The following is a 27,126-nucleotide window of genomic DNA, read 5'->3' as shown; positions in this document are numbered from 1 at the left end:
GCCTGAAAGCTATTCCTGAGACAGGGACAGGGTCCATTCATTTCGGCTGTTCTCAGTCCAAGTTTATGCATGATGGAGGCGGAAGGTCCGTCCGTATCTGGAAGGCGTAACTGCCACCCTCTTCACCCACCAGCGCTCTTGAAAATGAGCCTATTCCAAGAGAGCCGAGATGACGTTGGCACTATACAGATCTGGATGATCTAGCATATGCAGCAAAGCTTAGCCTGCACTACCGGCATTTCAAGGGCCCAATGCCGAAAGCCGTGCGGGAACCAGGAAGGAATTCCTGGGCCGAAGACGACTGGCCCGGACAACAATTTCATCACTCAATCCTTGACTGACCTATTGTGCCGGCCAGTGGTTCCAGAGGGATGCGAATGAGACTAAAGGAGGACGATGGAAGTAATATCTGTTGGTCCGGAACGGATCGTGATCCAAAATCGTGGGCATGACCTGGAGACCAGAATGTATGAACGATGACTAGTCGGGCCGGTATTGTGTGCGGAGAGGCGACTGAAGCGCGTCAGAACACGTCCCACAAGCTCACCTTGCCGTCCTTGCTCCCGACTGCCAGCCAGTGTGCATTTGTGGCTCGTTTGAGTCTCCTCTCCTTGACCGTCATCTTGAGTAGCCGCGGGGCAACCCTTGTGTTGGAAGCAGCGTCTTCATCAGCTGGCTTGGTCTTTGTCTTTGAGTCGGTAAAAGAGTCGTGGGCAGTGAGGTCTGCGAATGCTACAGTGAAACAACCAACCGCGTGCCATTTTAGGACGGCGACTTCGCGCATTGACTTGGTTGAGTACACGCGTGTCTTGGAGTCCCAGCCTGCAGTGGCAAAGACACGCCCGTCAGATCTGATCCTGATACCCTGTTGACCAGAGTGCTTTGTATCGATGACCTTGATAGGCCGAGTCCTGATCTCAGGTGTACCGAGAGGAGCTGGGCGACCAGTCGATGCCTGGCTGCTCAGGGCTACGGCGAGGGCGGAGCTTGGCTGCTTCTTTTCTATGCCTGATTCTGGGTCCTCTTCTCCTCTGGGAGGCATGCCCTTGGGACCGGCATCTGGGGGAAAGGTCTCAGACGCGTCTTGCGCCGAGTCTGGGACGAGTGGCGCTTGCGGAAGGAGAGGATGTTTTGCGATGGTGGCGTCAGCGCCTGTGGTCAGGAAATACTCTCGATCCGGTGCGACGTCAAGTGAGAGGATAGGCTGGCTGTGGCTTTTGTTGCGGTATGTGGTTTCCCAGGAGCCACCGCCGCCGGGGTCAAGCTGTGCGACAACTGCCAACCCGTTCTCATAGCCAGCAACCAAAGCGAGCACATCGTGTAGCCAAACAAGAGCTAGAGCCATGGCCATGCCGTTTTCCTGCCCCAGCCTGACAGTGTGGATGCGCGTCTGCGATGGGAGACTATATATATCGACAGCCTCGGAGGCCAGCGTGTTAGGAACGGCAACGAACAACTCTGAGCCGGGATCTGGCGTGTTCTCAGATGAGGAGGGTGGCGTGGCTGATGCCGTTGGCAGCGTGAATGGCGCTGTGGCACAGCAGGCGAACGCGCAGAAGTTCATGGTGTTTACTTGGAGCAGGTGTAGCATCCAAGGCTTGGGCCTGGGCTCGGTCGCCACATCCAGGGGCAGCGTTGAACTCAGAGCAGGCTCGTCCTCGAGCGTCATCTTCCAGACGATGAGCTTGTTGTCCCTCCCGTGGGTGATGATCTTGTCGGATGCCCAACCCGCGATTCCCAGGATAGCACCCATGTGGGCCTGCCATACAGCCCTGGGTCTCATGGTGGCCAGATCCCAGGCGACCACGAAGCCGTCGGCATCGCCGGTCAGAAGGCGCTGGTTGGACCTGATGAAGGCCTGGGCGTGAACCTGGGCCTTGTGGCCGCGGAGGATGGCCCTGGGCTGTGGGGGCAGGCCGGGATCCTGGGGTCGATCCTGGTCGGACATGGCTGATGGAGATCAAGAACTCAACTCAGGGAGGTTGATGCGTGGCATGGCGTTGCTGATGGGAGTTTTCCGGCCAGAGATCAGGAGGAGATTGCCATGTTTCGGAAGGTGGCAGAAGCAGAGGCAGCGGCGAGATGCAGGTGCAGATGCGGTCTCTCGATAAATTTGATGTACCATGCAGCTGGAGCACGGGAAGATGTGAGATGGAAGATGCGGCAGCGTGGGCGTGGGTCGAGAGTCGATGCTTGATGAGTTTGGTGAAGTTGAGGCCGCACCGTCGGGCTGGTTGCCTTTTCCCCACCAGCCGGCCCCACAGGCAGGCTCCACCCCTTCCACGGCAGGAACCCAAGTACCTCGGTACTCCGTACCTGCTCGAGTGCATTCGAGAAGATAAACGGTTTGTTGTTCAGATACGGGGCCCTACCTGCCGGTGGCCTGCGGGTTTTCCCTTCCTTTCTTTTTCTCCCCCTTCTTTTTTTGCTTCTTGCCCTGCTGACGACTGCCAATACGGGCCCGACTCTGCAAATCGGCATCGTGAAACGAAGCGTGCCATTGCTTGGCAACCCCATTCATGCAACTTCATCTCCTTCTTCGCCATGGGCCCCTGCGCCTGTGTCTGCACGGAGTACTTGTGTACGGGGTACAGTGTTGTATGCTACTCCTACTCCGTACTGCACAGAGCTGCAGTCATTAGGTCGGTCGGCCGAGTCGCTCTGGCCCTGGACTGGACAAGCAGACGGGTTGGTTGAAGCTGGGAGGTTGCACCTGGCCATTCAAGAACCGACCAAACCATATTCTGCCAAGTCGACGAGCCAATGCACAACACATTATCGGGGAATTTGGCGGCGGGAGACGGTAGCCAGGGACCACACCACCAGGACTCGGGCGGTGGCTTTCAGCCCTGGAGCAAGGGAGGTCTCCCAGCCTGCCAGCCTGCCAGCCTGTCAGCCAGGGGTCTCCACAAGCGGGCTGAGCGGGCGAGCCCGAGCCGGAGAATGGAACCTTATTCTATTAATGTGTTGCAAACGCCTGCACCACCCGCTCACCCTCTGGCAAGGGCGGCCACCCTCCACCACGGCCCTCGCCCTACGCAGCCTGACATCGTGACCCTCACATGCCTCAACAACAACAAGGAACCCAGAGCAAAGCAGCAGGTCCAGTACCTCTTGCCCCAGCACCAGAGAAGCCACATCGTCATCGATGTCGACTGTGCTTGGCCCCCCATGGCCCTCTCCCCCATCACTCAGGCTCACCGCTGCAGTGTTGGTGTCCTTTGCAACCCTGCTTTGGCAGCTGGGGATGCAGATAAGTCTCGTGCGCGGCTGTCAACCGTCGTCATGAGATGAGCTGCTGGTGGTTGGTGGTGACATCCCCCCCCTCCCCCAATTTACAACCCGGTCGAGGCGTGCGCACACCTTGTCCACCCGCCCGCCACTGGCCCGGCATAGTGCAAGGGAGATAGGCGAGATGCGGCATGGGCACGAGCCAGAAGTTAGAACAGGTATTGCACCCACCTCATGGTCAGTGGTCAAGCTTCGGCCTCCTTTCTATTTGGAGGCCAAGCAGGCCATGCACTCCGGCCGGCCTCCGCCAAGACTGAGCTGTGTGTCATGGTGGCTCGGAAAGGCTTTCCCTCCGTCTCATCTGCCCAACTGCAAAACATCGGCGGACACACCACGACGGCTCCGGCCAGTCTCCACTATGCACTTTCGGGACGATCTACTGCCGATTTCAGGGCACACAGAGCACCGCAGCCCTGAGGGCGGCCGCCGGCGATGTTATGGTAATAGACTTGAGCCCAAGGGAGGCTCGCTGGGCCTGCCCGCCCCTACACGTGACTGATTGCATCTTGGGAGCTCGTGTTCCGGGTCCCACGCCTTCATCCAGCAGGGTGTCATGATGCGGTGCATCTTTGCTGTGGTACTCCTCCGGGGCTCGACACGAAATCCGCCCTGTGGGGCGCACAAATGCCCCTGCTGGTGATGAATGGCCGGGTGGGAAGTGGACGATCAAACATTGACAACATTGCGAAGAATGTTTCGTCCACACCGTTCCGCACTTGTAAACGGGCAGAGATCCTTGCACGGACGTGCCAAAACAAGGCCTGAGGTCGCAGCACCTGAGCCTTGTGGCCTCTGCGCGTGCAGAACTGTCTGGCTGTGCATGGTCATGGCAGCTGTGTGATCAGTCCCGCGGATGCTGCAAGACCAAGCTGGGCAGCCCAAGCGCACAACACCCACACCGCCGCCCGCCTCGGCGTGTCTCGCTCGCTGCACGGCAGGGCCGCAAGCTCCTTCTCACATGAAAGAAAACACCTGGCAAGCAACGTCTTGCTGCTCTGCCAGCCGACCGCTGACTGCCCTCGTCCTCGTCGGCATGCCAGGTCTCTCCTCCTGGCTTGACATGGCAGCTTCCCCGGCAGTCAGGTGCCCAACCTTGACTCTGCCAGTCGTGGCTGGTTTCTGAGGCTCACAGCCTGGGGGATCTGGGGCTCTCATCTTCACCACCACCCCGGGACCCTGCTCTCCAGAGAAACGTATGCGACCCCACCTGCCCACCCCGGACGGCGGACGCTAGCCACCCCAGCAGGGAGAGCTCCTGGACAGGGCCTGTGATGGTTGGCTCTTGACTGGTCTAAATTCAGAGCTACTGCCGCTCAAGCGACCTCCATCCCTCGGGAGGAAATCCCGAGGCCTAGATTTTCCAAAAAGTCTCGACTTTGAGGACCTCCATCAAGCCTTTGCTGTGTCCCCGGGGCCCCTTCGGTGACTGTCGTCGTCCTAAGCAGAGCTCCTCATTTCCCGGGACACAGTTTGTACCACCGTGCAAGACTGATATGCCCAGCACCACCTCAAGCGCCCAGTTGTCTCTCAAACGGGGTGAGCATTTCAAATTGCGCAGGCCGTGTGCGACAGACTCTCAGCTGGGCCCCAAGCCCATATCACCTCAACTTCGATCCGGGGCTCTCTCAACCATCTAGACCGTGCGGAATGGCCAAGGGCACCACGTGTTATCAGAGAAACACCTTCCTCGCAATGGGCCCTCAGTAGACGTCGACGGCGAGCCCGGAGCCTCACGACAGTGATTCTCCTTCGACTTTCGCCCCCGGCCCGCTCCAGCACCCAAGAGGGACACAATCACGGACGCCACACGCCGTCACAATTTCTCGTCCCTGTACGCAATTCGACACACTGCAGTGAGGGACGAATCTTGGGTCACATGGGGCGCACCCACCGTGCATTCCTGCTCAAGGTCTTGCAACCTCCCGGCTCTCTGCTATGTTTTAAGGCCACCGAATCCCTCGGAAAGGTGAGATATACCGCTCAGGCACAAATGCCACAGGCCAGATTTCGAGACACGACATTTGGCTTCTTCAAGCATCAGGCTTCCCGCTCCAGTAACGCATTAGCTGCTTGAACAAGACGCACACAGGGACCGCCCGGCCCCGGTCCCGACGGGGCGAATCGCGGGCTTCTTGCAGATTTCCTGAACAACTAGCACAACGGTCAAATCACTTACTACCTATGGTCACCGACTCAACGATACAGCCATACCAACCTCGTATCTACCCTCATCTACCCACCACTGTCACCAATTGAGGCCACATTGGCAATTGATCTGGGCCGTTTCCCCATTTTCGCCAGTGCGCGAACCCTCACCTGCTTGGTATTCCCAATAGTTTCGTTTCCACATCGGCCTCCTCGTGCCACCAGTCCACTCCAAGCCGGTGCGGAACGGCACGGCCCTTGCGCCGCAGCCCTACTTCCTTTTCTCCCCGAGATATCAGTAGCCGTGGCGGCTTACGGGGCACCGCCAGGTGCTGTCTCGTCGGGCTTCGGCCCTGACGGAGGCAGTGTGGTGGCTGCACGCCAGCGGCATCAGTCTCGTTCTCGCGGCCAACACCATCCCTCAATCCCTCCATCGCCATATTCAGCTCACCACCACCTGCCCGGTCCTCAACCGAACCCTTACTCCGCTTACGGAATCGATAATGCCTCGCCAACGTACACCACCAGTGCCAGCAGCGGTGGAGGGAACTACACCACGAGTCCAGCGCCGCATGGCCACTTTGAAATCCCAGCTGCCAAGCGACAAAGGGTTTCCGAGGCAGGCATCTCACGACGACCTAGTCAGACTGCTAGCCATTCGGCGACGGCTAGCCCCCGGAATTCGCACGTGATGGATGGGCAGACTCCACCAACCTTCTCCAGGGCGACGGAGGTGTCCACAGGACGCGAGAAGGTCGTCAGTCGAGGAGAGAGCGAGAGCAGGGAGCAGGGAGCGCCATCAGCGTCGCCGACGGTGGCCAAGCCTAAGCGTGTGCGAACGGGATGCTTGACGTGCCGCAATCGACATCTCAAATGTGACGAAGCCTTGCCGACCTGTCTAAACTGCCAGAAAAGCAATCGAAAATGCGAGCGTGGAGTGCGGCTTAATTTTATAGACCTGAAGGTGGAGCAGCCACCAGTCTTGCTACCACCAGTAGATTGGAAAGGTAGGTTGCACCGGGGAAGGCTTGAGGGCCTTCAGCATGGCTTAGGAGTCCGTTGACCCAAACAGAATGCTAACACATGTGCTGCAGTCAAATTCCAAGACGAATCTCGACAAATTGCTTCCGAGTATGTTGGGGGTGCAGCGAAATATGCGAAACTAGCATCGCGGCCAGTCTCACCGTCACGGGCGACAGCGGGCGTGGGGACTCGACTTCCACGTCCAGGGCCAGCCATCGATCTACCGCCTAGCCGGGTCATGGAGAGCAACAGGAGTGCTCCGTTCGCCTCTAGTCATGCCGTGTACTACTCTGGGGGGTTGTCTCGGCCCACGCACGACCAGCCTTTCGCGAGTTATGAAGATCAACTCGCTCACACGCATTCACGAAAAAGCAGCGACGCATTTCTTGCCCTGAGCTCCGGGCCCACTCCCGGATCATCTCATTCTGGTGGCGGGGGCAGGGCGCCATCATTCAGCGTGGGCCCGCTGCACGATCCGTACGCCATGCGGGAGGAAGCTTATCACGCGGGCTATGGGTATAGATCGGGTGACGGTTCCAGCGTAGCATCATCCCTCGTGCCTCAGGGAGTTGCTGCTTCCTCCTCAGGGTCGTACCGACACGCCACCGGATCTGGCGCCCCAGACCCGCATGATGGACTCATGACACCGCAGTCCGAGAAGACTGGAGAACGGGACTACCTGAACACCCCAGAAGAGATCCATTACATGCAGGTCTTTATTGAGGATGTGGCGGTGTGGATGGACAGCCTGGACAACCAGAAACATTTCGGCCGCATAATACCGTACCTCGCTCTGAAATCGCCGATGCTGCTCAATGCATTTTTCGCATGCGGTGTCAAGCATCTGACCCTGGTTAGTGGCGGCAGCTACAAAGATGACAAGGCTTTATACTACTATGACACGGCAACGACACAGCTGCTTAGAAGCCTGCAGAACCCCGAGCGTGACACGGAAGAATGCGCGACAACTGCGGTGGTGCTGAACGTTTACGAAATCATGAGCGAGAGACCGGCTGCGAGGATGAACCACATCGCTGGGGCACGAGCTCTGATCCGCGAGTGCAAGTGGAACGCGAAGAGTACAGGTATCGGGGCAGCATGCTTTTGGCTCAATGTCGGAATGGAGATTCTGAGCTGCTTGGCGCATAACTGGGCAATAGAATGGGATCCGGACCACTGGGGCATTGATCCAAATGAGTTGATGGATATGACCGCCGACTCACCGAGCCGCGAGAGCAAGGTTTCGAATTCGAGCGAGGCTGAGCACCACACGGCCGGAACAGCAGCCGAGGAGTTGCCATTACTGCTGAGCAGCATTGCAGGGGTTGGGAACGAGGAGATCTGGGTTCACAGGATACTATACATCGTGGCCAAGGTGGCCAACTTCAGGGCGAGCATACCACAATTTCAGGAGCCGAACCCGCATGACGAACAGGTTAAAATGCAGGGCCGGTTCCAGGAATGGCAGCAACTGAAGCACTGGTGCGATACATGGAATACGAACTGTCCGAGGTCGTTGAGGCCGTATGGATATCTCTTTGCGGCCTCGACGAAATCGGCATTTCCAAATGTTTGGTACGTAACCTACGCTCATTCCGCCCCGCCCCCCCTCCCGGCTCTCTCACCAAGGAGCACAAAGGCATCGTTTGCCAATCCATTGGCAATTAGTAAGACTGACTTTGTGCGACAGGCTCATCAAACGCGTCGCTATTGTAGGCCGCCTATTCTACCACACTGCCATGTGTCTGCTCGCCCAAATCAACCCTTTGAAGCCTCCACATCACGATGACGAGGAGTCGCGAATCCAGCAGCTCCACCACGCACACCAAGTCTGCGGCATCATTGCGCACACAAAGGACGCCGGAGTCTCATCCGTCGCGATCCGGTCCCTTGCCATCGCGGGAGCTGTGCTGCGGGACCCGAGGGAACAGAACGAGGTCCTGGCGATGGTGAACCGGGTCTTCCGCATAACTGGGTGGAATCTCAAGGGAATTGTCGGAGAGCTGAGGAGGGCATGGGGCTGGGATCCACCGGATGTGCCGCCCAGTACGGCGACTTCTACAGGCCCGTCCCTGCCACCTCACAATGCCCCTGCTTCTGTTATCGCCCCTGCGGCACAGGGCGGAACCCTAGGCGCGGCCGCGGTGCTAAACCAGCTCTTCGGGCCACGCGATCCGCCGGCGCAGCCCACAATGCAGCAGCAGCAGGATGACGCGCGGCGCACATCGCAGCCTTCTCAGCCACCACTGCCACCGGTCATGCCGCCTGCTGCGGTCGCCGCGGCGGCAGAGCGACACCGGCACGCGTCGCTCACCAGCAACCCGACACCGCCCGTCCTTCCATCGTACTCGGTGTTCTCAGCAGGGTCCGCCAACACGGCGGCGGGGGCGGCTGGGGGCGGCGCGAGGCATAGCAGTATCGCCAGCAGCAACCACCCCAGCCCGGCCGGCACGGCGCACACGCCCGCATCGGTGTCGAGCACAGCGGCGAACGCGCCGACGCCGCCGTCGCGACCCATGGTCAACCCATTGCTGGCGCAGGCGGATTTCAACCAGCCAAATCACCCCTACCGCGAGTGGTACAAGCCTCCTGAGAAGGGGAGCGGCTCGCACCACTCGTTTGGGTCGGGCGGAGGGGGGCTGTGGCCTTACTAGCTTCCCATAGGGGAGGAGCTAGCTATTCTTTCGTGTGAGGGAGGTGTCGGGACGGATGTTTCGGCCATCATGTGATTCTGCATGATGGTCTTGGGAGGATCTTTCATCATTCATACATATATATGGCGTTTTTCTGGGATCGTGGGACCGATCTTGCATGGGTAAGGCGTGAGCAAGCGAATTATGACGGGTTTTCTTGTTTTCTTCAAGGGAATTGGGTTAAAGTGCGGCCCCTCACTGGTGAGAGGGACAGGCAGGTTGTGCATGATACCCATTCATATCACTGGCAGCAGGCAGTACAGCGACACAGTATACAGTATAGAACCAGGTTGTCCCGGATGCATAATCAAAACCGGAACCAAATCTAGTTTACACCTACTCAGTGGGCTTAAACGAATGCTTCATTTGCGTTATGCTCCTCGGCACTCTGCTGCTTATCGTTGTACTTAGGCAAGCACATCACACAAGAGCACAGTGTAAACTAAGCATTGTCCTTGCGCAGACCAAAATTGCCTACTTGTCTAAGTGTACACTAGTTCTAACTCATACTCTAATCCTGCTCTTCCCAGTCTCGACGGGCTACGTTATACACATAGACTTGATGTTGTTTGCACACCAGAAGCAAACACTTGTGAAATATCTTGTAAAAGACCTTCTAACAGTTTTTTTTACGGTGCAAACACCAACCCCCAAATTACAGCGTATCCCACCCCTTATGCTCCGCCCTCGACCGCGACTGTCTCGGTCTCTGCTGTCTCCTTCATTCTGGGGTCTGACTCGACGTCTTTCGGAGGGACGACAATACCGTAGGAGCTGTAGGGGAAGTCGACGAGGCTTTCGAGGTACTGCGCCCAGCCGTCGTCGATCTCCCCGAGCTGGTGCTCGTCAACACCTACGCCGGCTTCGCCGGTCCTGCCAGCCAGCACCTCGGCCTCCCGGCCGGCGTACTCCCCCTTGAGCCCCGGGTGGGGGCACCAGATGACTCGCATGCCGGCTCTCCTCCCGGCCTCGACGCCTGGAACGCTGTCCTCAAAGACGAGGCACTCCTCCGGCCTGATTGGGGCGACACCCGGCGGCAGGGTAGAGTTGATAGTCTCCAGTGCGAGCAGGTATATGTCTGGCAGCGGCTTCCCGCGGCCGGGCTGTATCCTCTTGTCGTCGCCCAGGACGCGGTGGGGCGACTGGAAGACGGAGAAGAGGTCTGTGAGGTGGGCCGTCTTGAGGGCGAAGTTGCCGCTGTTGCTGGAGGTTGCCAGTGCTATGTGGACCCTCTTCGCGCCCTTGTGCTTGTCCTCGCGCTCTGCGTCAGCGCCGGCGACGTCCCAGTATCTCGTGCGGCCGAGGTCCTGGAGCAGCTGTTCGACGCCGGGCAGGGCCTTGGCGTTGGGGAAGTGCTGGCGCTGGAGGGCCGAGTACTCAGCAATGTACTCGTCGTTCGAGATGGGCAGCTTGGCCCAGTTGTGGAAGAGCTCGTTGGCCTGGGGCCCGGGGCGGCCCTGCAGCCTGGCCTTGATCGACCATGGCAGGTTGGGCCGGCCGTATTTGGCGAGCAGGATGTTGATGCACTGGGTGTAGATGTCTTCGGTGTCGAGGAGAAGTCCGTCCATGTCAAAGAGGCAGGCCCGTATGGGCGGGAAGCTGGGCAAAGTGAGTCAGTAAACAACAGCCTGAGGGCCGGGACACGTGAGGTACTGACTCTGTTCTTGGGGCCATCTTTTGGGCTCACGGATTCAGTGGTTCAAACGAAGAGTGGGTTGGTGAATTGATGGGTTCTGAAGGTCTGGGTAGGCGTGTCGTGGGGAGTGTTGTGTACTGTAGTGTCGCAAGTCTTGGGAAACATGCGCGATGCTACGGTGAATCATCGTAGCGCCTTCATCTTTGGGTGGGTGGGGGTGTGGAGGGGCATTTTGGCATTCAATGTTCGAAGCTCGAGCGCCCCAACTCAAACTGGTGGGGCCGCGGGACAGGGGACCCACCCAGGCCCGTGGGGTTTCGGGCGGGAGGACGGGACATCGTCATAGCTTGTCTTGCCCCATGCATCTTTTTTTGTGATTTAGCCGTGGACAACCAACACCCGCCAACCTTGTTCGCTTTTATTGCTTTTCCAGTACGCAGCCCTTGTCCTCTCTTCTGGGACGAGGAGGTCTATCAGGATGTCTGGCAAGACGTCTGCTGCAAATCCTGCCGAGTACATCAAGACGCCGGGACACGAGGACGATGCAGACAATGGCAACGCTCCTGAAGACGCCGAGCCCGTCAAGTTCTCGCCTGAGGAGGAGGCCGTAAGTACAGATGATGATACGGAGACCTCTCCCTAGAACTGCTGTCTTTACCACGCGGTTGGCCTGACAATAGCATCTCCCGGCAGGAACTCCTAGGCGAGTCCAACACACACAAGACCGAAGCAAATGCCCTCTTCAGCTCGGGCAAGTATGACGCTGCCATCTCCAAGTACGACGAGGCCGTTGCCGTCTGCCCCAACTACCTCGACTTCGAGCTCGCCGTCCTCAAGTCCAACGTCTCCGCATGCTATCTGAAAATGCAAGAGTGGAAGAACGCCAACACCACCGCCACCGCCGCCCTCGACAAGCTTAGCAAGCTCGAGTCGCGGCTCGCAGAGGAGGAGAAGGCTGCGGCCGACGCCAAGGCCAAAGAGGAAGAGGAGGTTGAGGATGAGATCATCAGCCCCGGTGCCCAGAAGGCCGGTCCTGCGATCCCAGACGACGAGAAGGAGGACCCAGCCCAGGTCGCCCGGGACAAGAAGCGGGACGACATCAAGCGCATACGATACAAGGCCCTGATCAGGCGAGCCCGCGCCCGCAGTGAGGAGGGCGGATGGACCAACCTCGCCGGCGCAGTGGAGGACTACACGCTCCTGTCAAAGATGGACAACGTCAGCCCCGGCGACAGGAAGCTCCTGCAACAGCAGCTGAAGGTACTGCCCGCGCGTGTCAACGAGGCCAAGGAGAAGGAGACGGCCGAGATGTGGGGCAAACTGAAAGACGTAAGTGGGACTTGGGCTCAAATTTCTTCATCTCATCAACGGCCATGAAACCTTTGAATGACTGACCTTTCCTGGTGCTATTAGCTCGGCAACGGAATCCTGAAGCCGTTCGGGCTGTCTACGGATCAATTCCAGATGGTACAGGACCCAAAGACCGGTGGATACAGCATGAACTTCAAGTCGTGATAAACAACGGGTCACCTTTTCATCTAGATCAAGTATCACAGGTAAATACATCATGGGCTCTGGGTTTCTAAGGCGTCGAGTATCGCAAATCTTGGTCTGGACCACCAAATGGCTGGATATCGCGCTATTTTAAGGAAGCCACTTGAGCTTCTTCCCAGGAAAGGTCGGTTCTTCAGAAAGGGTACTCGGGAATTTCTTCTTGGTTCAAGCAACCCGTCTCCTAACACCACAAGCAGCAGTGACGGCAAGGCATGTACAGCGAAAGAAGGTCCGTCCTCACCAACAGTACCATGGCGTCTGGGCAGTTCCTTACCCAACACCACCCCTAAACGGTGATTAGCGATAGACGACTAAGGCATGATGCCAGATCACTCGGGAGCGACCATCACTGGTTCTGTACTCAGACTATTGCATTTCTCCAGTATTTAACCGGATGGCACGGCACGGGGGGTTCTGTGACGAGTGAACGAGAAGAACCTTTATGCTCACTGAACTACCTAGGCATTGCTCTAAATGGCTTTGACCTGTCGTATAAAACGTGGGATACTTTTGGTGAATTTGGCCGGATCGTCCCTCGCCCCCTCCTTCCAATACTCATACTCAATCCACGCATTCTCAGGCATCTGCTCTTCCATTGCGGCCATCCAGTTGCCCAGGTCCTTTGATAGCGGCACCACGCCCGTCTCCAGCACATACTGATCCCACAGCTTGAGGAGATCCATCAGCCTCTGTGGCTCCTGATCAGCCAGATCATGGATTTCACCAGGGTCCTTGACCAGGTTGTACAGCTGCCACTTCTCCGGACCCTTGGGCTTCGGAATAAACACCATCTTCCAGTCCCCTTTCCGCACGGCTGCACGCCCGCACGTCTCCCACCCGTTCACGAAGTCCTTTTCGTGGATTCTGCCGGTCTCGTTCTGAAGGTAAGGCATCATGCTCTTCCCCCGCATGCTGACAACCTCTCTTCCCTGATATACCGGCGCCGGATGTGTGACGCCAGCCAGGTCTAAAATCGTCGGCGCAAGATCCATGACCGTACTGAACTGATGCGTGACGCCGCCCTTGTCTAGGCCTCCCTCCCACTGCTTCGGCACCTTCATCATGAAGGGCACGCGCACGCCCCCTTCCGTGGTATATGCCTTGTACAACCTCGAAGGGGCGGTTGCGGCCTGGGCCCAGCGCGGGCCGTACCAGATAAAAGAGTCGCCGTTGCCAAGGTTGTCTATGTGGTTGTTGTAGTACTTTTTGAGGTGCTGTATCATGCTCCCCTGCACTATGGGATATGCCTCGTACGCGGCGCCCTCGGCACCATTGTCGGACATGAAGCACACAAACGTGTCATCCACCTCGCCCACGGACTCGAGGTAGTCGACGACCTTGCCGACGTTGGCATCTATGCACTCGACCATGCCTGCGAACACCTCCATTGCGCGGCAGCTGTTGGCCCTCTCCTCATCGCTCATTTCGGCCCACTGCTTGACCTCGTCCGCCACGACGGGATGGGGCTCGACCTTCTGGTCCACCATGCCCAGCTCCTTGAGCCGCTGCAGGCGCTTCTGCCTCAGTGCGTCCGGGCCGTCATCGTACACACCCCTGTACTTCTTGATGTACTCTTGTGGTGCCTGCAAGGGCCAGTGCGGCGCGGTGAACGGGAGGTACGCAAAGAAGGGCCTTCTGTCGTCGTCGGACTTGCCGTCTTGGTCCTCGCCCTGCTTCCACTGCTCGAGGTACGAGAGCATCTTGTCCCCGTACCCGTCGCTAGAATACCAGCCCTCGGGCAGTTTCTTCACGTATTCGCCGTCCTCGCTGTGCAGGGCAATGTAGCTCATGGTCATGAACTCGGGGATCTTGTCGGCGCCCTCGAGCTGCGGCTCGTAACCATAGTGATTGCTGCAGGCGGGTAGGTGGGCAAAGGATCTCTCAAAGCCGCGGGCGCGAGGGGACCGCTCTGGGGTCAGGCCGAGGTGCCACTTGCCCGACATGAGGGTGAGATAGCCGGCGTCACGCAGGACCTCTGGGAGCGCTGCGACGCGCTCGTTGAGGTAGCCCTCGTAGCCCGGCATCCCGCGCTGGGGGGCCGTGGACATGCCACCGCTGGGGTCGTTCTGCCCGCTGATGTTGGTCCACTCGATGAGGTTGCCGAGCCCCGCGATGTGGTGGTCGGTGCCTGTGAGGATCATGGCGCGCGAAGGGGAGCACGCCGCCGCCGCGTGGAAGTCTGTGAAGCGGAGGCCGCCCGCGGCGAGTTTGTCGAGGTGAGGGGTGTTGATCTCGCCGCCGAAGGGAGCTATGTCGCTGAACCCTAGGTCGTCGGCGACGATGACGAGGAAGTTGGGGCGCCTGCCGGGAGCCATGGTGGTTTCTGGGATTTAAGTGTTGGACAACTTTGAACACGGTTATCACAAGGCCAGGGAGTATATATATACTCGAAGTTGAGGGGAGACGTGATGATGTTCCCTGCCCTCGACTCCCATGCTATTTAACAAGGGAGATACGGATTGAGCTGGAACACTGTGAGATCAATCGCAAGCAGAATTGCACACGCAACCTCTCTTCTCCATGTGGAATTTGCATTTGGAAGCAATATATACCCCACATGCGGCCTCGTTGCAACGAGGGATGAGTTGTCGCGCACATCACATCCACATAGTCTACTCATCCATCACGTTGCGAGCATTCCCTAGCTAATCAGCTGCTGATACGAGGTAGAAGTCGATCGATGCTCACCATGATTCGCTCCCGCACAGCAATTTATGTCTTCCCTCCTGCAGCTCCTGCGCTCTGATATCCCCCAAGACGTGAAGGACCCCGCATCAGCCCCCTCGTTCATCAAATACACACAGTTAACGCGCATGTATGTGTGGCATGCTCAGAGGCCGACTTCCTGTAGATCCCTGGAAGTCGGTCACATTGCAGATTCGGGACCAATGACGAATGCTGCGGGGAAGAGGGCGTCGGTTGAGAACCTGCAAGCCCTCTTTGCTCTACTGGTGTCCGAACAGCTTGTATCTCTTTCTGACTGGTCGAAAATGGCATGGTTGCCGGGATGGATCACGTTGGCTCCTCGTATGGAAGAATACTCACCAAGTACCTAGGTATGGGAATTCACAATGTTGCTCATGCACCGTCAGAGCAGCCAATTGGTGGCCGGCAGCTCGTTTCGAGAGGCTGTCAGCGAATGGTAGGAGGCTTTCAGTTGGGTTGGAGAATAATGTTGCACTGTGCAGCCCTGGAGGTGTCCAGGTATGCGTCAGCTCCCACATGACCGAAGGTAAGTGCCCAAGTACAGAAAAGGCCGGACAGACCTCTGACAAAAGAGTGTGTCTACGGCTTCGCATGCTGCTGTTACACCTGTTCAGACATATCCGGGCGGCCAAGTTCGACTGTCAACCTCTTGAGGCTACCATTTGAAGTTGAAGTATACCTCCAATGCTGCTTTCCAAGAGGTCACCGCCCCTGATCAACGACTCCCAGTGCTGATCCTGCGGGACAGCCATCATCTCATCTGAAGGATGCAGGGCACCCGGCTGGGGAAGATCCGCGCCTACTGGCTTGGAAGCGTGGTCTGCATAGGGGGTTTCCTCTTCGGATACGACTCAGGCATTGTCGGTGGGGTGTTGACCCTCGCCTCGTTCCAGAACGACTATGGCTACGCAAAAGCCGGGGCAACGCGGACCAACTCACTGTCTGTCAGTCTCCAGCAGCTCGGAGCCTTCGTCGCATGCTTCCTGGCATGGCCGCTGACGGATTGCCTCGGCCGAAAGAAGGCGCTGATGATCTCCAGCCTCGTCTTTTTCGTAGGCGCGCTCATCCAGACCATCAACACGCACTCTCTGGCGGCCTTTTATGCCGCGAGGGTCATCGCCGGGCTGGGCCTGGGCACGGCGACCGTGGTGGTCCCCATGTTCAGTTCCGAGATGACGCCCAAGGAGATCAGGGGCCAGATCGGCAGCTTCTTCCAGTGGTTCTTCACCTTTGGCATCTTTGTCAGCTACTGGGTCGACTACGGCGTCGCCCTGGGCCCGAGCAACTCGCGGCAGTGGCAGATCCCAATCGGCCTGCAGCTCGTCCCTGGGGCGCTCCTCGGGCTCGGGATGCTGACCCTGAAAGAGAGCACGAGGTGGCTCACCAAGAAGGGCCGCCACGACGAGGCCCTCGAGAGTCTCAAGTGGATCCGGGCGGACGACTCCCAGGCCGTGCTCGAGGAGATGGAGGACATCAGGCTCGGGGTTGAGCTGGAAGTCCGCGCCACCGAGGGCTTCCGGCCGAGGGAGCTCCTCCAGGGCGACAACTTCAGGCGAATCCTGGCCGCGTTCGCCATCTTCGCAGCACAGCAGGCCAGCGGCGCCACGGCCTTTGCGTACTTTGGGCCACAGTACTTCAACCTCCTGGTCGGGCCAGGCAACAAGAGCCTGCTGCTCACCGCCATCTTTGGCGCCATCAAGGTCGTTGCCTGTGGCATATTCGTCCTGTTCGTCTCGGAGCGGGTCGGGCGGCGCAATGTGCTGATCGTGGGGGCTGCTTTCATGGCAGCGTGCCAGATCACCACTGCGGCCGTCGTCAGGGCGGTCCCTCCGCCTGACCAAGCAAGTGTCACCAGCGCTGGTATTGCGACGGTAGCATTGATATACCTGTTCGTCATCGCGTACAACTTCAGTTGGGGGCCGATGCCGTGGCCTTATGTGGCCGAGATATTCCCTACTCGGATCCGTGAGCCAGGTGTGGCCGTTGGCGTTGGTTCCCAATGGCTGTTTAACTTTGTCTTCTCCTTGACGACGCCGTATATGATCGCGAATATGGGCTGGGGCACATTTCTCCTGTGGGGAGTTTTCGACGTTGTTATTGCACTCGTGGCTTTCTTCTTCCTCAAGGAGACAAAGGGATTATCGTTGGAGACCATTGCGCACCAGAACTTCAAGAAAGGGAGCTCGGAGGGCGATAATATATCCACCAAGCAGCACGACGAGGACTCCCATTGATGCAGGCCACTGGGCCACATGGGCGCCCTAGCTGGAGGACGTCATCTATTGTACCTGTGTACTCAACTTTCTATTCCTCAAGGCCAGGGCCACAAAGTTCTTAGTCTTAACCCCAAAACATTCTGGCCCTGCCCGCTCTGGTCCCTCGATGGACACGGCCATTTTGTTTCTAATTATGTTGTTTATGATCTCCTCCCGTGCCGGGCCATAGACCATGGGGTCAGCATTTGAAGGCGATTCTGGGGCGATTTCTTCGTGGTTGCATGTGCTGTTCAATCCTTTCAATGTTGCGCAGGTCTGAGACAGGGCTATCTCGGACCGCGAATCCGGCCTGTCTTCACACACCTATTTGGTGTTGCAAGTTCTCGAACCGCAATTCAAGTCGGCCACAAAGTCGACCTGTAGACCCGCTTCAGAAATGGGCTGCCAATATCCAATCATCCTTTGTAAGTCTGCGGCGCAGCCCCCAAATAGTCAGCCGCCCGACTCGGCCCGCCAACCAGGACGGCATCCCTTGAAACGGATCTGATTGACATCTGATGTTAGTTTCGACCGCGGCCGGGCTTGTCTTGTCGACCTGCTACAATGTTTACAGATCTCGGGAACTGCCAGCGCCCAGGTTGATGCTCACTCACGCCCTCAACACCAGGTCATATGGAGGGCTGCAAGTTTCGTTTCGACGTCAGCAGGCGGCCCAGCAACCGCCCCTGTGAAGGTCAAAGGATACATAACAGCGACACGGTCCTTCTTGTGCAGCGCTTGCGCCTGACCTGGCTCCTTGCGTGGCTCTTCTTCGTGATTTCATTACACACCACCCACATATACACACTTTTGATGCCTGCGAAAACCATCATTCGCGCTTATAACTGACACCGACCTCATTCCCCGTCGAAACTAAATCCCTTTGAAAGTCCAAATAACCATCTCAACGGAATCCAGCGGAGATGGCACCGATAGCACTCGACCAAATGTCGCCGCTTGTGACCCTGATGGCAAGAAAAATCAAGAAACAAAAAAAGACCAAAGGAGGAAACCTCCCTAAGCCAGTCCTGATCGCGATCGTCGTTGTCGTGGTAGTTTTGCTCGTTATCGCAATTGCCCTACCTATTATACAAAAGCGGCGAAAGGCCAGACGTGAGGCCAACAGCGACCAGCAGATACCCTACAGCAAGCAGGACAGCAGCAACGGCCTCTACCAAAGGATGTCTACTAGCTACTTCAACATGTTTGGCGGGCCCAGGACCGGTGGCAATCAGCAAGCTCAGGGGGTAGCCGCACACGAAAGGCAGCGCCGAATGGACGGCGGTGCTGGTCAGCAGGGCGCCGACTTCAACGCCCTCGGCAGTGGTGGGCCGGGCAGCGATGGTCGGGTCATGGACGGGTCCTACGTTGAGAATGGATATCCGCCGCGCTAGACATGCTCCTGTCTGGCCCCCTTCGGATAACAAAAGAAAAAAGAGGGAGCCCAGTGGCGAGGTGTGCATCACGGTGACAGCGTTGGTGATGCGTGTGTATAAGAACTCGAGTTTATCTGGCACGGAAAGGAAGGGAAAGTCAGAGCTTGGCGATTTGATTTATTTTGGTTTGGTTTGTTTTCGAGTACTCTTTTCTGGTGTTTTCTTGTGGGGATTCTGCAGAATGCGACATCCACGGATGAATGGATGGATGGTTTTGGCTGCTTGGGGTTGGAGGAAAAGGGCGGCGCAGAGGTCATTCATTGGGTTCTAAAGTTCAGGAGTTGAGGCTCAGGAGTTGAGGTTCACTTGGATACGAGGTTTTTGAAGATCTTCGGAGCTGTTCTAGTCGGCACAGGTTGAGGAACCACGGTAACGGCAGCAGAAGATGGTCGGGGTTGATAGAGATCAGCAGCTCGTAAACCTTAGAATGCTCGGACAGTCTCCGAATTCAGAGATTCACAGCACAAGGCAAGCCCGAGCTGCGCAAAAGATGACCACTTGAGCATTTCCGCGTCTGTGCTCCCACTGCAGATCTACAAGACTGTCCCACGCCAAACCTATTTGTAGTGCAATGGCGCAGTCAGGACAGGCTTAAGTGCTCAGTAAGTAGGTACGAGGTACGAGGTACGGAGTGGTAGCAACTCAGCTCGAACGCATTGTTGCTGACCGGCCATCAGCTGTGTCGGGGTTCCCGGCTCATCTAGTGGACCCTCGGGGGTTTCCTCGCATGCTCGTATTCCGTGGACTCTTCCGTGGAACCAGGCCGACGGCCTCAACGTGCAGCTAGCTACCTAAGTCTCACGGCGCGAATCGCCAAGAGATCTGCAGAGCATGCTCAAGTGCTAGACTAGACCTGTAAAAAGCCTAGTAAAATAGAGGCAACGGCACGTTCGGGTAGGGCCAAGCTAGCATAGTTAGGTAGTTCGTAACAAGTCATGCAACAACAACCTTTACGGCAACACGACAGAGGCGCAGACAAAGGATGAAGGCTTCATTATGTCATAGCCTTTAGATTTAGGCTTTAGCTTTAGGCCTTCTTGAACGAGGCGGACAAGAAAGCATGAACCCGATAGATGCTGCGCCGCCGTGCAGCTGGGGCAGCATTGTTTTGAGGTTCCCGCTGACTAGTTATTATCAAGTACCCAAGTACCCCTTTCGGCCAACTTGGAAGACCCGCACCTCATCTTAGAGTTCTATTTTCATTGTTTGACTTCAAAGTTACGATCGAGGCTCTACACCACAGTAATCTGCCGCGACCCGCGTGGGGGCTGAACTGCACCTGCCCAGCCGTCCCATATCCCACAAGTTGAAGCTTAGAATCAGAGTTTAAAAACTGCCCTCCGCCCCGTCCTGGCCTCGTTATCTCAAGTCGACCTTACATTGCTCTCTCACCAACGAGATCAACCAAACAAACTCATCAAGGACGAAGTTGATCATATCACAGCTATCAACGATGCGAGCCTCACTCAAGACGTCGGCGTTGGCGGCGCTGCTGCTGCGATGCGTCGAGGCTGCTCCTTTGGTCGGTAGGGGAGGGGACTGGACAACCGACTCTTACGATTTCATTGTCGTGGGAGCTGGACCAGCAGGCATAATTGTCGCCGACAGGTTGAGCGAGACGGGCGCAAAAACACTGCTCTTGGAGCAGGGAGGCCCGTCGTACGGTATCACGGGTGGCAAGGAGAGGCCTGCTTGGTTGGACGGCACAAACATGAGCCGTGTGGACGTGCCAGGATTGTGTAAGTCCCCAACCTGAAAAACACTTTGATAGCTCATGACTAATACTTCTTTTTGATAATTACAGACAACACAATCTTCGCAGGATCCGAAACCCTCACTTGCGGTGACAGAGTCGCCGCCTATGGCGGTTGCACAATTGGTGGTTCAAGCGCCATCAACGCCGGCCTTTACTTTCAGCCTCCAGCCTCAGACTGGGACAACTTCCACCCGGACGGTTGGAAGAGCGCCGACGTCGCCGCTGCCACCCAGAGGCTGTACGAGAGGCAGCCCTCCGTCGAGGTGACCACTCCATCCAACGTGCAGTCGGGCTACGAGGCGGCCAGGAAGTGGCTTGTTGACGGGGCCGGCTACTCTGAGGTGGTCTTCAACGACGTGCCAGACCAGAAGCACGCCGTCTTTGGGCACACGTCCTACAATTACAAGAACGGCCAGCGGGGCGGCCCAGCCACCACCTACCTGCAGTCTGCCCTGCAGCGTCCCAACTTTTCGCTGCAGAGCAACGTGACCGTCTCGCGAGCTGTGCGCACCGGGTCCAAGGCCACCGGCGTCTCCGCCGTGGTCGACGGTGTTGAGACCACCATCCACCTGAGCCCCACCGGCCGCGTCGTCTTTAGTGGTGGCGCCGTCTTCAGCCCTGCTCTCCTGATGCTCTCAGGAATCGGACCCGAAGATGTTCTTACCACCCTCTCCGAGGCGGGCGCCCTCGACCCATCCCTGACCCCGTCGTCGTGGCTGAACAACAGCGACGTCGGTGCCGGCCTCTTCGACAACCCAAACACCTTTATCGAGCTCACAGGGCCATCCATCGACTCGTACACTTACTCTTACAACTCTCCCGTCGAGGCCGACCGTGAGATGTACCTCAAGGACCGCTCCGGACCATACTCTTTCGCAGGCCAGACGTCCGCCTTCTGGACCTATATCAACCACACCGATGGTACGCCGCCAACCGGCCTGCAGGGCACCATCGGAACGGCCGGCTACTCCGACTTCACCAACGACAGCACCATCACACTGAACATCTACGGCACCTCAGGGCTCCTGTCCACCGGCAAGGTGGTCCTCAACCAGGACCCCAAGACGGGCAAGTTCATCCCGGGAGGCGGAGATGGAAACTTCTACAGCGACCCTGCAGGCCGTGACGCCGACGACATCGCGCAGTTCATCGCGGACCTGTTCGCGGCGCTGGACAAGAGCGACTCGGGCCTGGTGCCGCTCAACATCCCCAAGGCGGCCACCAAGGAGGAGATCAAGACCTACATCACGACGTGGTCGGCCTACGCGAGGGGCATGGTCAACCACTGGAGCTCCAGCTGCCGCATCGGAAAGTGCGTGGACGCGCAGACGAGGGTGATCGGCACCGAGAACATCCACGTCGTTGACGCGAGCATTGTCGCCCCGCTGACGGTCAACCCGCAGTTCGGCGTCATGGTGGCCGCCGAGCGGGCGTCGGAGCTCATCAAGGAGCTGGGCGACTCGACCGCTGTCGGGGTCAAGATTGCGATTAACCTATAGAACAAGACGAGACGAGAGCAGAAAGACTTTGATACCCCTTTAGATAATCCAGCAATGATAATTTTAATAGCACCTGCCCATGGACTGACTGTACACGTCCCCCACACGTAGATTGGAGACGTCAGATAACTTTAGCAAACAGCTTAGGAAGAATCTCGGCAGCGTCGCCCTCGAAAAAGAAGTCCTTGGACCCCAGGCCAGCGGAGGAGCTCTTGTCAGGGTTGACAACCGCGACAACAGCGCCCATACTCTTGGCCTTCTGCGTGTAGCCAGCAGCAGGGTAAACCACAGCCGCGGTGCCCACCACCAACATGACGTCCACGGGCGCCGAGTCGATCCAGTCATCCGTGTCGTCCAGCATCTTGCTGTCCAGCGCCTCACCAAACCAGACGACGCCGGGGCGGAGGAGGCCAGTCTTGCAGTTCGGGCAGTGCGGCAGGTCCTTGACGTCGATCCGGGGCATGGGCACGTTGGGGTCCAGCAGGGGCAGCCTGCCGGCGTTATCTGGTGCCGTGCTCACCGCCGACGCGGCCTCCAGCGCGGGACAGAGCGGGTCGGAGAGGTTGTCCCTGTCGACATAGCCGCATTCGTCAAAGCACTTGATGTCCAAGATGCTCCCGTGGAGGAGGTGCAGCCTGTCCGCGGGGTGGCCCGCTCGGGTCGACAGGCCTGTGGTCAAGATGTCAGTGTCACTCCGCTCTACTTCAAGTTTGGCCTCAGAACACTGGGGGCCCGGACGGGGGGGCTCACCGTCGACGTTCTGCGTCAGGCAGATGAAATTATTCTTCTTCTTTGCCAGCTCGGCCAGGGCGCGATGGCCCTCGTTGGGGTGTGCCTTGAGACACATGTGTCGCCTCCATGCGTAGAAGAGCCAGACCAGAGCAGGGTCCTCCTCAAAAGCCTCAGGGGTCGCGAGGGAGGTGGGCTCGTGGTTCCGCCATAGACCACCTGCCCCTCTGAACGTGGGCAGGCCCGAGGCTGCCGAGAGACCGGCTCCGCAGAGGGCGACGATGCGGTTGCTGGACTTGATGAGGTCCTGGAAGTCCTCGATGGACGTGCGTGGGGCCATGGCTGATCTTGCGCGAGCAGAGGTCGTGCCCGTCCACAACAGCCGATGAATGGTGCTGGATCTCGCCAGCAGTGAATGAGATGGTCGTGTCAAGCTTTTGAGGGAGACGAGGGAGGGGCTGTGTACCGCTGCTGCCTTCATACCGTTGCCAACAGCAGTGGGAGTGAGTACAGTGTGGGGCTGACCGTGCTGAGTCACCCGGAGAGCATTAGGTAGTGATGGATTCTCTTTTCAATCAAGAGCCAGTTGGTGCTGGGGAGCATGCATTGAGTGCACATGTAGGTAGGCAGCCGTGTTGGCCACAGGTACCTCTGTAAGTAATTAAGCAAGTAGGTACCCAGGTACCACAAGTTGGTTGATGTCAGTCCTCGGGACTTGGATGCTTATGTAATTTCACCTCTGCAACATCTGCCTTCCAAGGTTGATAGAACATTCGAAGTGACCCCTTCATAAGTGCTATTAGTAAACTTGAAGAATACATAATAATGTTACAATGTCTTGAGAAATACAGTAATGGTATGATTGTTTTTGCACTACCGGTCAGGTAGACGCTGTGAGGCTAAATAAGTACGCATGTGGTCTACCTAGATGCCCTATTAAGGTTAGGCCACTTCGACGTGTCGGTGTTCGGATACGTCTTATGCGAGCTGGACAGCCCCAGCCTAACTACATACGGCTATGCGAAAGTCCAACTGAGGACGTCATATTTGCTGTGGGCAAACTAGCGCTGCGCGGGCCCGGTTCCTACCCAACTCGTGGGTCTCTTCGGCCGTTGAGGCCCGTTGTCTCGGGCCCGGACATCTTAGCATTCAACGGCCAAAGCTTGGGTCAAGCACCGAATTGGTCCGATGGTGATGGTATATATATACACATACATAGATGGCACACCCAACAATTGTTACAGACATGGACTTGTAATACAGCAGCAGTATTCACTTTTCGATTTAACTTTGTACTTACGACAATCACTATACTTCCCAAACATGTCTGATCTAAAAGTCCTCATAGTGGGTGCCTCCGTCGCAGGACCAACAGCAGCCTACTGGCTAGCCAAAGCTGGCGCCAACGTCACTATAATCGAACGCTTTCCAGAGTTGCGCACCGGCGGGCAAAACGTCGACATTCGCAACGTTGGCGTCTCGGTCATGCGTAAAATTCCCGGAATGGAAGACGCTGTCAAGGCAAAGACCACGGGAATGGATGGAATCAGCTTCGTGGGCGACGACGGCAGACCGTTCGCGACCATCACCACCACCGGCGATGTCAACCAGCAGTCGCTCGTGTCCGAGTATGAGATCTTCCGCGGCGACCTGGCACAGATCCTTTTCGACCTGACCAGCAACAACGAGAGGATAAAATACATATTTGGCGAGCAGATCTCGTCCATGCGGCAGACTGACGAGGACGGGCCCGTGACTGTCGAGTTCACCAACGGCCAGCCGGCGACGCAGTATGACCTTGTCGTGGCCTGCGACGGCGCCACGTCGCGAACCCGGGCCATGGGGCTTGGCTGCGGTGTTCGTGATCACATCAGATCACTCGAATGCTGGTCTGCATACTTCTCTGTGGACAAGGACCTTCTCGATGGCAGCAAGACGGCACAGGCCTGGACAGCGCCGGGTGGCCGATTCTTTGGTCTCGGGCCAGATCCTTCCGGGGTCACTCGTGTGATCACTCAGAAAATCCACCCACGCAATAGCAAGGATGCGACTTTGCCATTCAGGGAGGCTGCGAAGCAGGGGAGTGATGCCCTGAAGATGTACGTGGCTGGGCAGTTTTCTGGGGCCGGCTGGAAGACAGAGGAGATAATCGAAGGGTTGAAGGCTTCCGACGACTTTTATGCGTCTGAAATCGTGCAGGTAAAGGTGCCCAGCCTGTTCAAGGGACGCCTCGTCCTGGTCGGTGATGCGGGCTACGCGCCGGGCCCTACCGGTACTGGCACGAGTTTGGCCATGGCTGGTGCTTATGTACTGGCTGGCGAAATCAGCTTGCACAAGGGTGATGTGGAAGCTGGACTCCGAGGTTACGAGGAGCGCATGAGGCCTATAATCGACGATCTCCAGAGCATCCCCCCAGGAATTCCCTGGATTTTTGCGCCACAGACAGCCTGGGGAATATGGGTTCGGAACCGGATCCTTTCTGTCATTTGTTGGGGGATGGGTGCTTTTGGTGGTATTGTTGCCTGGGCTGGTGGGCTGTTCTCGAGCTCATTTGGCGGCGACAAATTCGGATTGCCAGACTACGAATGGCATTTTGAGGACAAGAGGGATCAGTTGTGACGCCGTCTCGGCTTTTAGACGCGCCTGGTAGACGTTGTGTGTGATTGGGTCATACTCCGGAGGGAAAACGGGGGCCATACCTAGGTACATATATACTTTCTTTTCTTACATAACCTTAGTTATAGGATGATAATGGTCTAAGGGCAGTAAACTAATGCACAGTCATAACCAAACCACAATTTATATAAGTGCCTCAGAATTACATCTCAAGTTTTTCTACGGAATTTGCCGTACGTCGGTAATCATTGAATTGTTAGGTATTGCGGATCCAGATCCTGATACAAGTTTCAATATATTTGAGACCATGTCAACGCAGTCTTTGAGCGTTTTCGTCCCTGATTAACCGATCCCACAGTGCCCAATCTTCTGTATCGAGACTGAAGTCCCTGGCCATGTCAAAATCCAAGGCACCAGAGAAGTCGTCGAATCCCGAGCTACCAGCGAACTGAATTCCCGAGTCATTTGGCGATTCCCTATTTTTACTCGGTTCTGAAATTGTTACTTCGCTGCCATCTGTCTCTGCTGTGATCGCAGGCTTGCGCTCCCGCCGGGTGCGAAGGGTTCTGATGAACTCTGGTTCAGGGGTCCCGCGTCTGGGAGGGTTGGAGTCCCAAGCCTTCAGAGTAAGGGCTCCGAATGCCATGTGCAAGGGTTGTTTCGATATCAGCAAGTCGTCATGGTTGGTATAAACCTGCTCTACCTTGTTCCACGTGCCATCACTCTCATCGATGGAGAGTAGGCCTGGAATTCGCATGCTGCTCAACACATAAATCAAGGACTCCCACGATCCATATGCCCAGAAAGATCTCACATGCCAATGGTATCGTTGAAGGCTTGTGTTGGCGTAAGCAGCTGCATCTGTGTCGATGATCCTGTGCGCCAAATGGAACAGTTCTTTCCTGTCCTCATTCGTGGCGGTCTTATCCCGGACTCTTGGCAAACTGGCTTTTATTCGCATAGCCGTTATGGCTGATCTCGCCATGCCGACGGTCAGGAAGTGTAGCGGGTTAACAACGTCACAGTAGCGGATATACCTTTCCTCCACCTCACTCTCGGCCTCCTTGATGAGAGTCTCAACTGTTTTGTGGTCCTTAGCCGTGCCACGCATCGACCTGGCAAAAAACTTCCCGATGCATGCTCGAGCCAGGCAGAAGATCATCTCGGTTGCTCCCTCTTGCTCTTCTGGCCTGATGGTCATTTCCGGCCACATTTGGTCATCGTTGATGTTGAGTGGTTCCTGAGTATCCCAGGACTCTGGTGCAACAGCGATGCCTGTTCCCGACAGCTGGCTCGCTACACCATCGAGTGGGATTAGTTGATAGAACAAGCGCCTCCTCATTTGTACCTCAAATGGTGGCAACCCGATCGCCTCACCGTCGCGGTGGAGTCCCATATGTTGAGCAATGCGAACAGCGACGCCTGTTAGGATCCAATATGTTTGTGGATCATAATGGTGGCGACAAGCAAGCAAAAACAGAATCAGAGCTTGCAGAACTGAAGTATTTGCGGTCGTGAGAAAGGACGCGTTGACGAGGGCTTGCCGAGTCGCGAAATGAAATTTCTGCATCAGAGTAGATCTAGATCGACCGAATAGCTTGACGCACTTTTCTTCCGTTAAGGAGAAGATGGCGAAATGATATACCGCGAACAAAACGCACTCATCAGCTCCCGATGCCGTTTGAGGCTCCCGAGCGGCTGCTAGCGCCATCTTGGTCGCCGACGGAATATGCAATACTTTGCATATGGGCTCCACGCTCTCAATATGAATATTCCACAGGAGTGAT

General features: G+C 57.0%; 10 protein-coding genes across 10 annotated transcripts; 6 read left to right on the top strand and 4 right to left on the bottom strand.

The window, feature by feature from the left end:
- Nucleotides 1-523: 523 nt before the first annotated feature.
- On the bottom strand, nucleotides 524-1,948 carry KVR01_009289 (uncharacterized protein; the record flags this gene model as incomplete). Its single annotated transcript, XM_044792077.1, has 1 exon — nucleotides 524-1,948. One exon carries the CDS (start codon nucleotides 1,946-1,948, stop codon nucleotides 524-526), a length of 1,425 nt encoding a protein of 474 aa, XP_044641791.1.
- A 437-nt stretch (nucleotides 1,949-2,385) lies between these two features.
- On the top strand, nucleotides 2,386-9,535 carry KVR01_009268 (uncharacterized protein). Its single transcript, XM_044784300.1, has 3 exons — nucleotides 2,386-6,443; nucleotides 6,531-8,034; nucleotides 8,150-9,535. Exons 1-3 carry the CDS (start codon nucleotides 6,128-6,130, stop codon nucleotides 9,111-9,113), a joined length of 2,784 nt encoding a protein of 927 aa, XP_044641770.1. The 5' UTR covers nucleotides 2,386-6,127; the 3' UTR covers nucleotides 9,114-9,535.
- Nucleotides 9,536-9,824: 289 nt separating this feature from the next.
- Nucleotides 9,825-11,006, bottom strand: KVR01_008969 (uncharacterized protein). Its single transcript, XM_044788974.1, has 2 exons — nucleotides 10,810-11,006; nucleotides 9,825-10,751 (listed from the first exon to the last, which is right to left on the bottom strand). Exons 1-2 carry the CDS (start codon nucleotides 10,824-10,826, stop codon nucleotides 9,827-9,829), a joined length of 942 nt encoding a protein of 313 aa, XP_044641471.1. The 5' UTR covers nucleotides 10,827-11,006; the 3' UTR covers nucleotides 9,825-9,826.
- A 260-nt stretch (nucleotides 11,007-11,266) lies between these two features.
- Nucleotides 11,267-12,303, top strand: KVR01_008984 (uncharacterized protein; the record flags this gene model as incomplete). Its single annotated transcript, XM_044786422.1, has 3 exons — nucleotides 11,267-11,395; nucleotides 11,482-12,117; nucleotides 12,202-12,303. 3 exons carry the CDS (start codon nucleotides 11,267-11,269, stop codon nucleotides 12,301-12,303), a joined length of 867 nt encoding a protein of 288 aa, XP_044641486.1.
- Nucleotides 12,304-12,812: 509 nt separating this feature from the next.
- KVR01_009517 (uncharacterized protein) lies at nucleotides 12,813-14,657 on the bottom strand (the record flags this gene model as incomplete). The annotated part of the gene is made up of 1 exon (XM_044789516.1): nucleotides 12,813-14,657. The coding sequence occupies one exon, from the start codon at nucleotides 14,655-14,657 to the stop codon at nucleotides 12,813-12,815; it is 1,845 nt and encodes a 614-aa protein (XP_044642019.1).
- A 1,158-nt stretch (nucleotides 14,658-15,815) lies between these two features.
- On the top strand, nucleotides 15,816-17,282 carry KVR01_009526 (uncharacterized protein; the record flags this gene model as incomplete). Its single annotated transcript, XM_044792038.1, has 2 exons — nucleotides 15,816-15,992; nucleotides 16,071-17,282. The coding sequence occupies 2 exons, from the start codon at nucleotides 15,816-15,818 to the stop codon at nucleotides 17,280-17,282; spliced, it is 1,389 nt and encodes a 462-aa protein (XP_044642028.1).
- A 944-nt stretch (nucleotides 17,283-18,226) lies between these two features.
- On the top strand, nucleotides 18,227-18,697 carry KVR01_009580 (uncharacterized protein; the record flags this gene model as incomplete). The annotated part of the gene is made up of 1 exon (XM_044792014.1): nucleotides 18,227-18,697. One exon carries the CDS (start codon nucleotides 18,227-18,229, stop codon nucleotides 18,695-18,697), a length of 471 nt encoding a protein of 156 aa, XP_044642082.1.
- Nucleotides 18,698-20,192: 1,495 nt separating this feature from the next.
- On the top strand, nucleotides 20,193-21,994 carry KVR01_009086 (uncharacterized protein; the record flags this gene model as incomplete). The annotated part of the gene is made up of 2 exons (XM_044782988.1): nucleotides 20,193-20,478; nucleotides 20,544-21,994. The coding sequence occupies 2 exons, from the start codon at nucleotides 20,193-20,195 to the stop codon at nucleotides 21,992-21,994; spliced, it is 1,737 nt and encodes a 578-aa protein (XP_044641588.1).
- A 121-nt stretch (nucleotides 21,995-22,115) lies between these two features.
- On the bottom strand, nucleotides 22,116-23,063 carry KVR01_009323 (uncharacterized protein; the record flags this gene model as incomplete). The annotated part of the gene is made up of 2 exons (XM_044794096.1): nucleotides 22,116-22,663; nucleotides 22,745-23,063. 2 exons carry the CDS (start codon nucleotides 23,061-23,063, stop codon nucleotides 22,116-22,118), a joined length of 867 nt encoding a protein of 288 aa, XP_044641825.1.
- Nucleotides 23,064-23,958: 895 nt separating this feature from the next.
- Nucleotides 23,959-25,515, top strand: KVR01_008882 (uncharacterized protein). Its single transcript, XM_044781544.1, has one exon. The coding sequence runs from the start codon at nucleotides 24,047-24,049 to the stop codon at nucleotides 25,340-25,342; it is 1,296 nt and encodes a 431-aa protein (XP_044641384.1). The 5' UTR covers nucleotides 23,959-24,046; the 3' UTR covers nucleotides 25,343-25,515.
- The last annotated feature ends 1,611 nt before the right edge of the window (nucleotides 25,516-27,126 follow it).

Source organism: Diaporthe batatas (genome assembly GCF_019321695.1).
Source record: "Diaporthe batatas strain CRI 302-4 chromosome Unknown Contig00011, whole genome shotgun sequence".
Classification (NCBI taxonomy): domain Eukaryota; kingdom Fungi; phylum Ascomycota; class Sordariomycetes; order Diaporthales; family Diaporthaceae; genus Diaporthe; species Diaporthe batatas.
This window is presented reverse-complemented; position numbering and strand designations above follow the sequence as displayed.

Coding starts and splice junctions, on each gene's coding strand:
- KVR01_009268 (XM_044784300.1), top strand. CDS start 6,128: ATGGATGGGCAGACTCCACCAACCTTCTCCAGGGCGACGGAGGTGTCC. Junction 6,444..6,530: donor ACCACCAGTAGATTGGAAAG/GTAGGTTGCACC, acceptor CATGTGCTGCAG/TCAAATTCCAAGACGAATCT. Junction 8,035..8,149: donor TCGGCATTTCCAAATGTTTG/GTACGTAACCTA, acceptor TTTGTGCGACAG/GCTCATCAAACGCGTCGCTA.
- KVR01_008882 (XM_044781544.1), top strand. CDS start 24,047: ATGTCTGATCTAAAAGTCCTCATAGTGGGTGCCTCCGTCGCAGGACCA.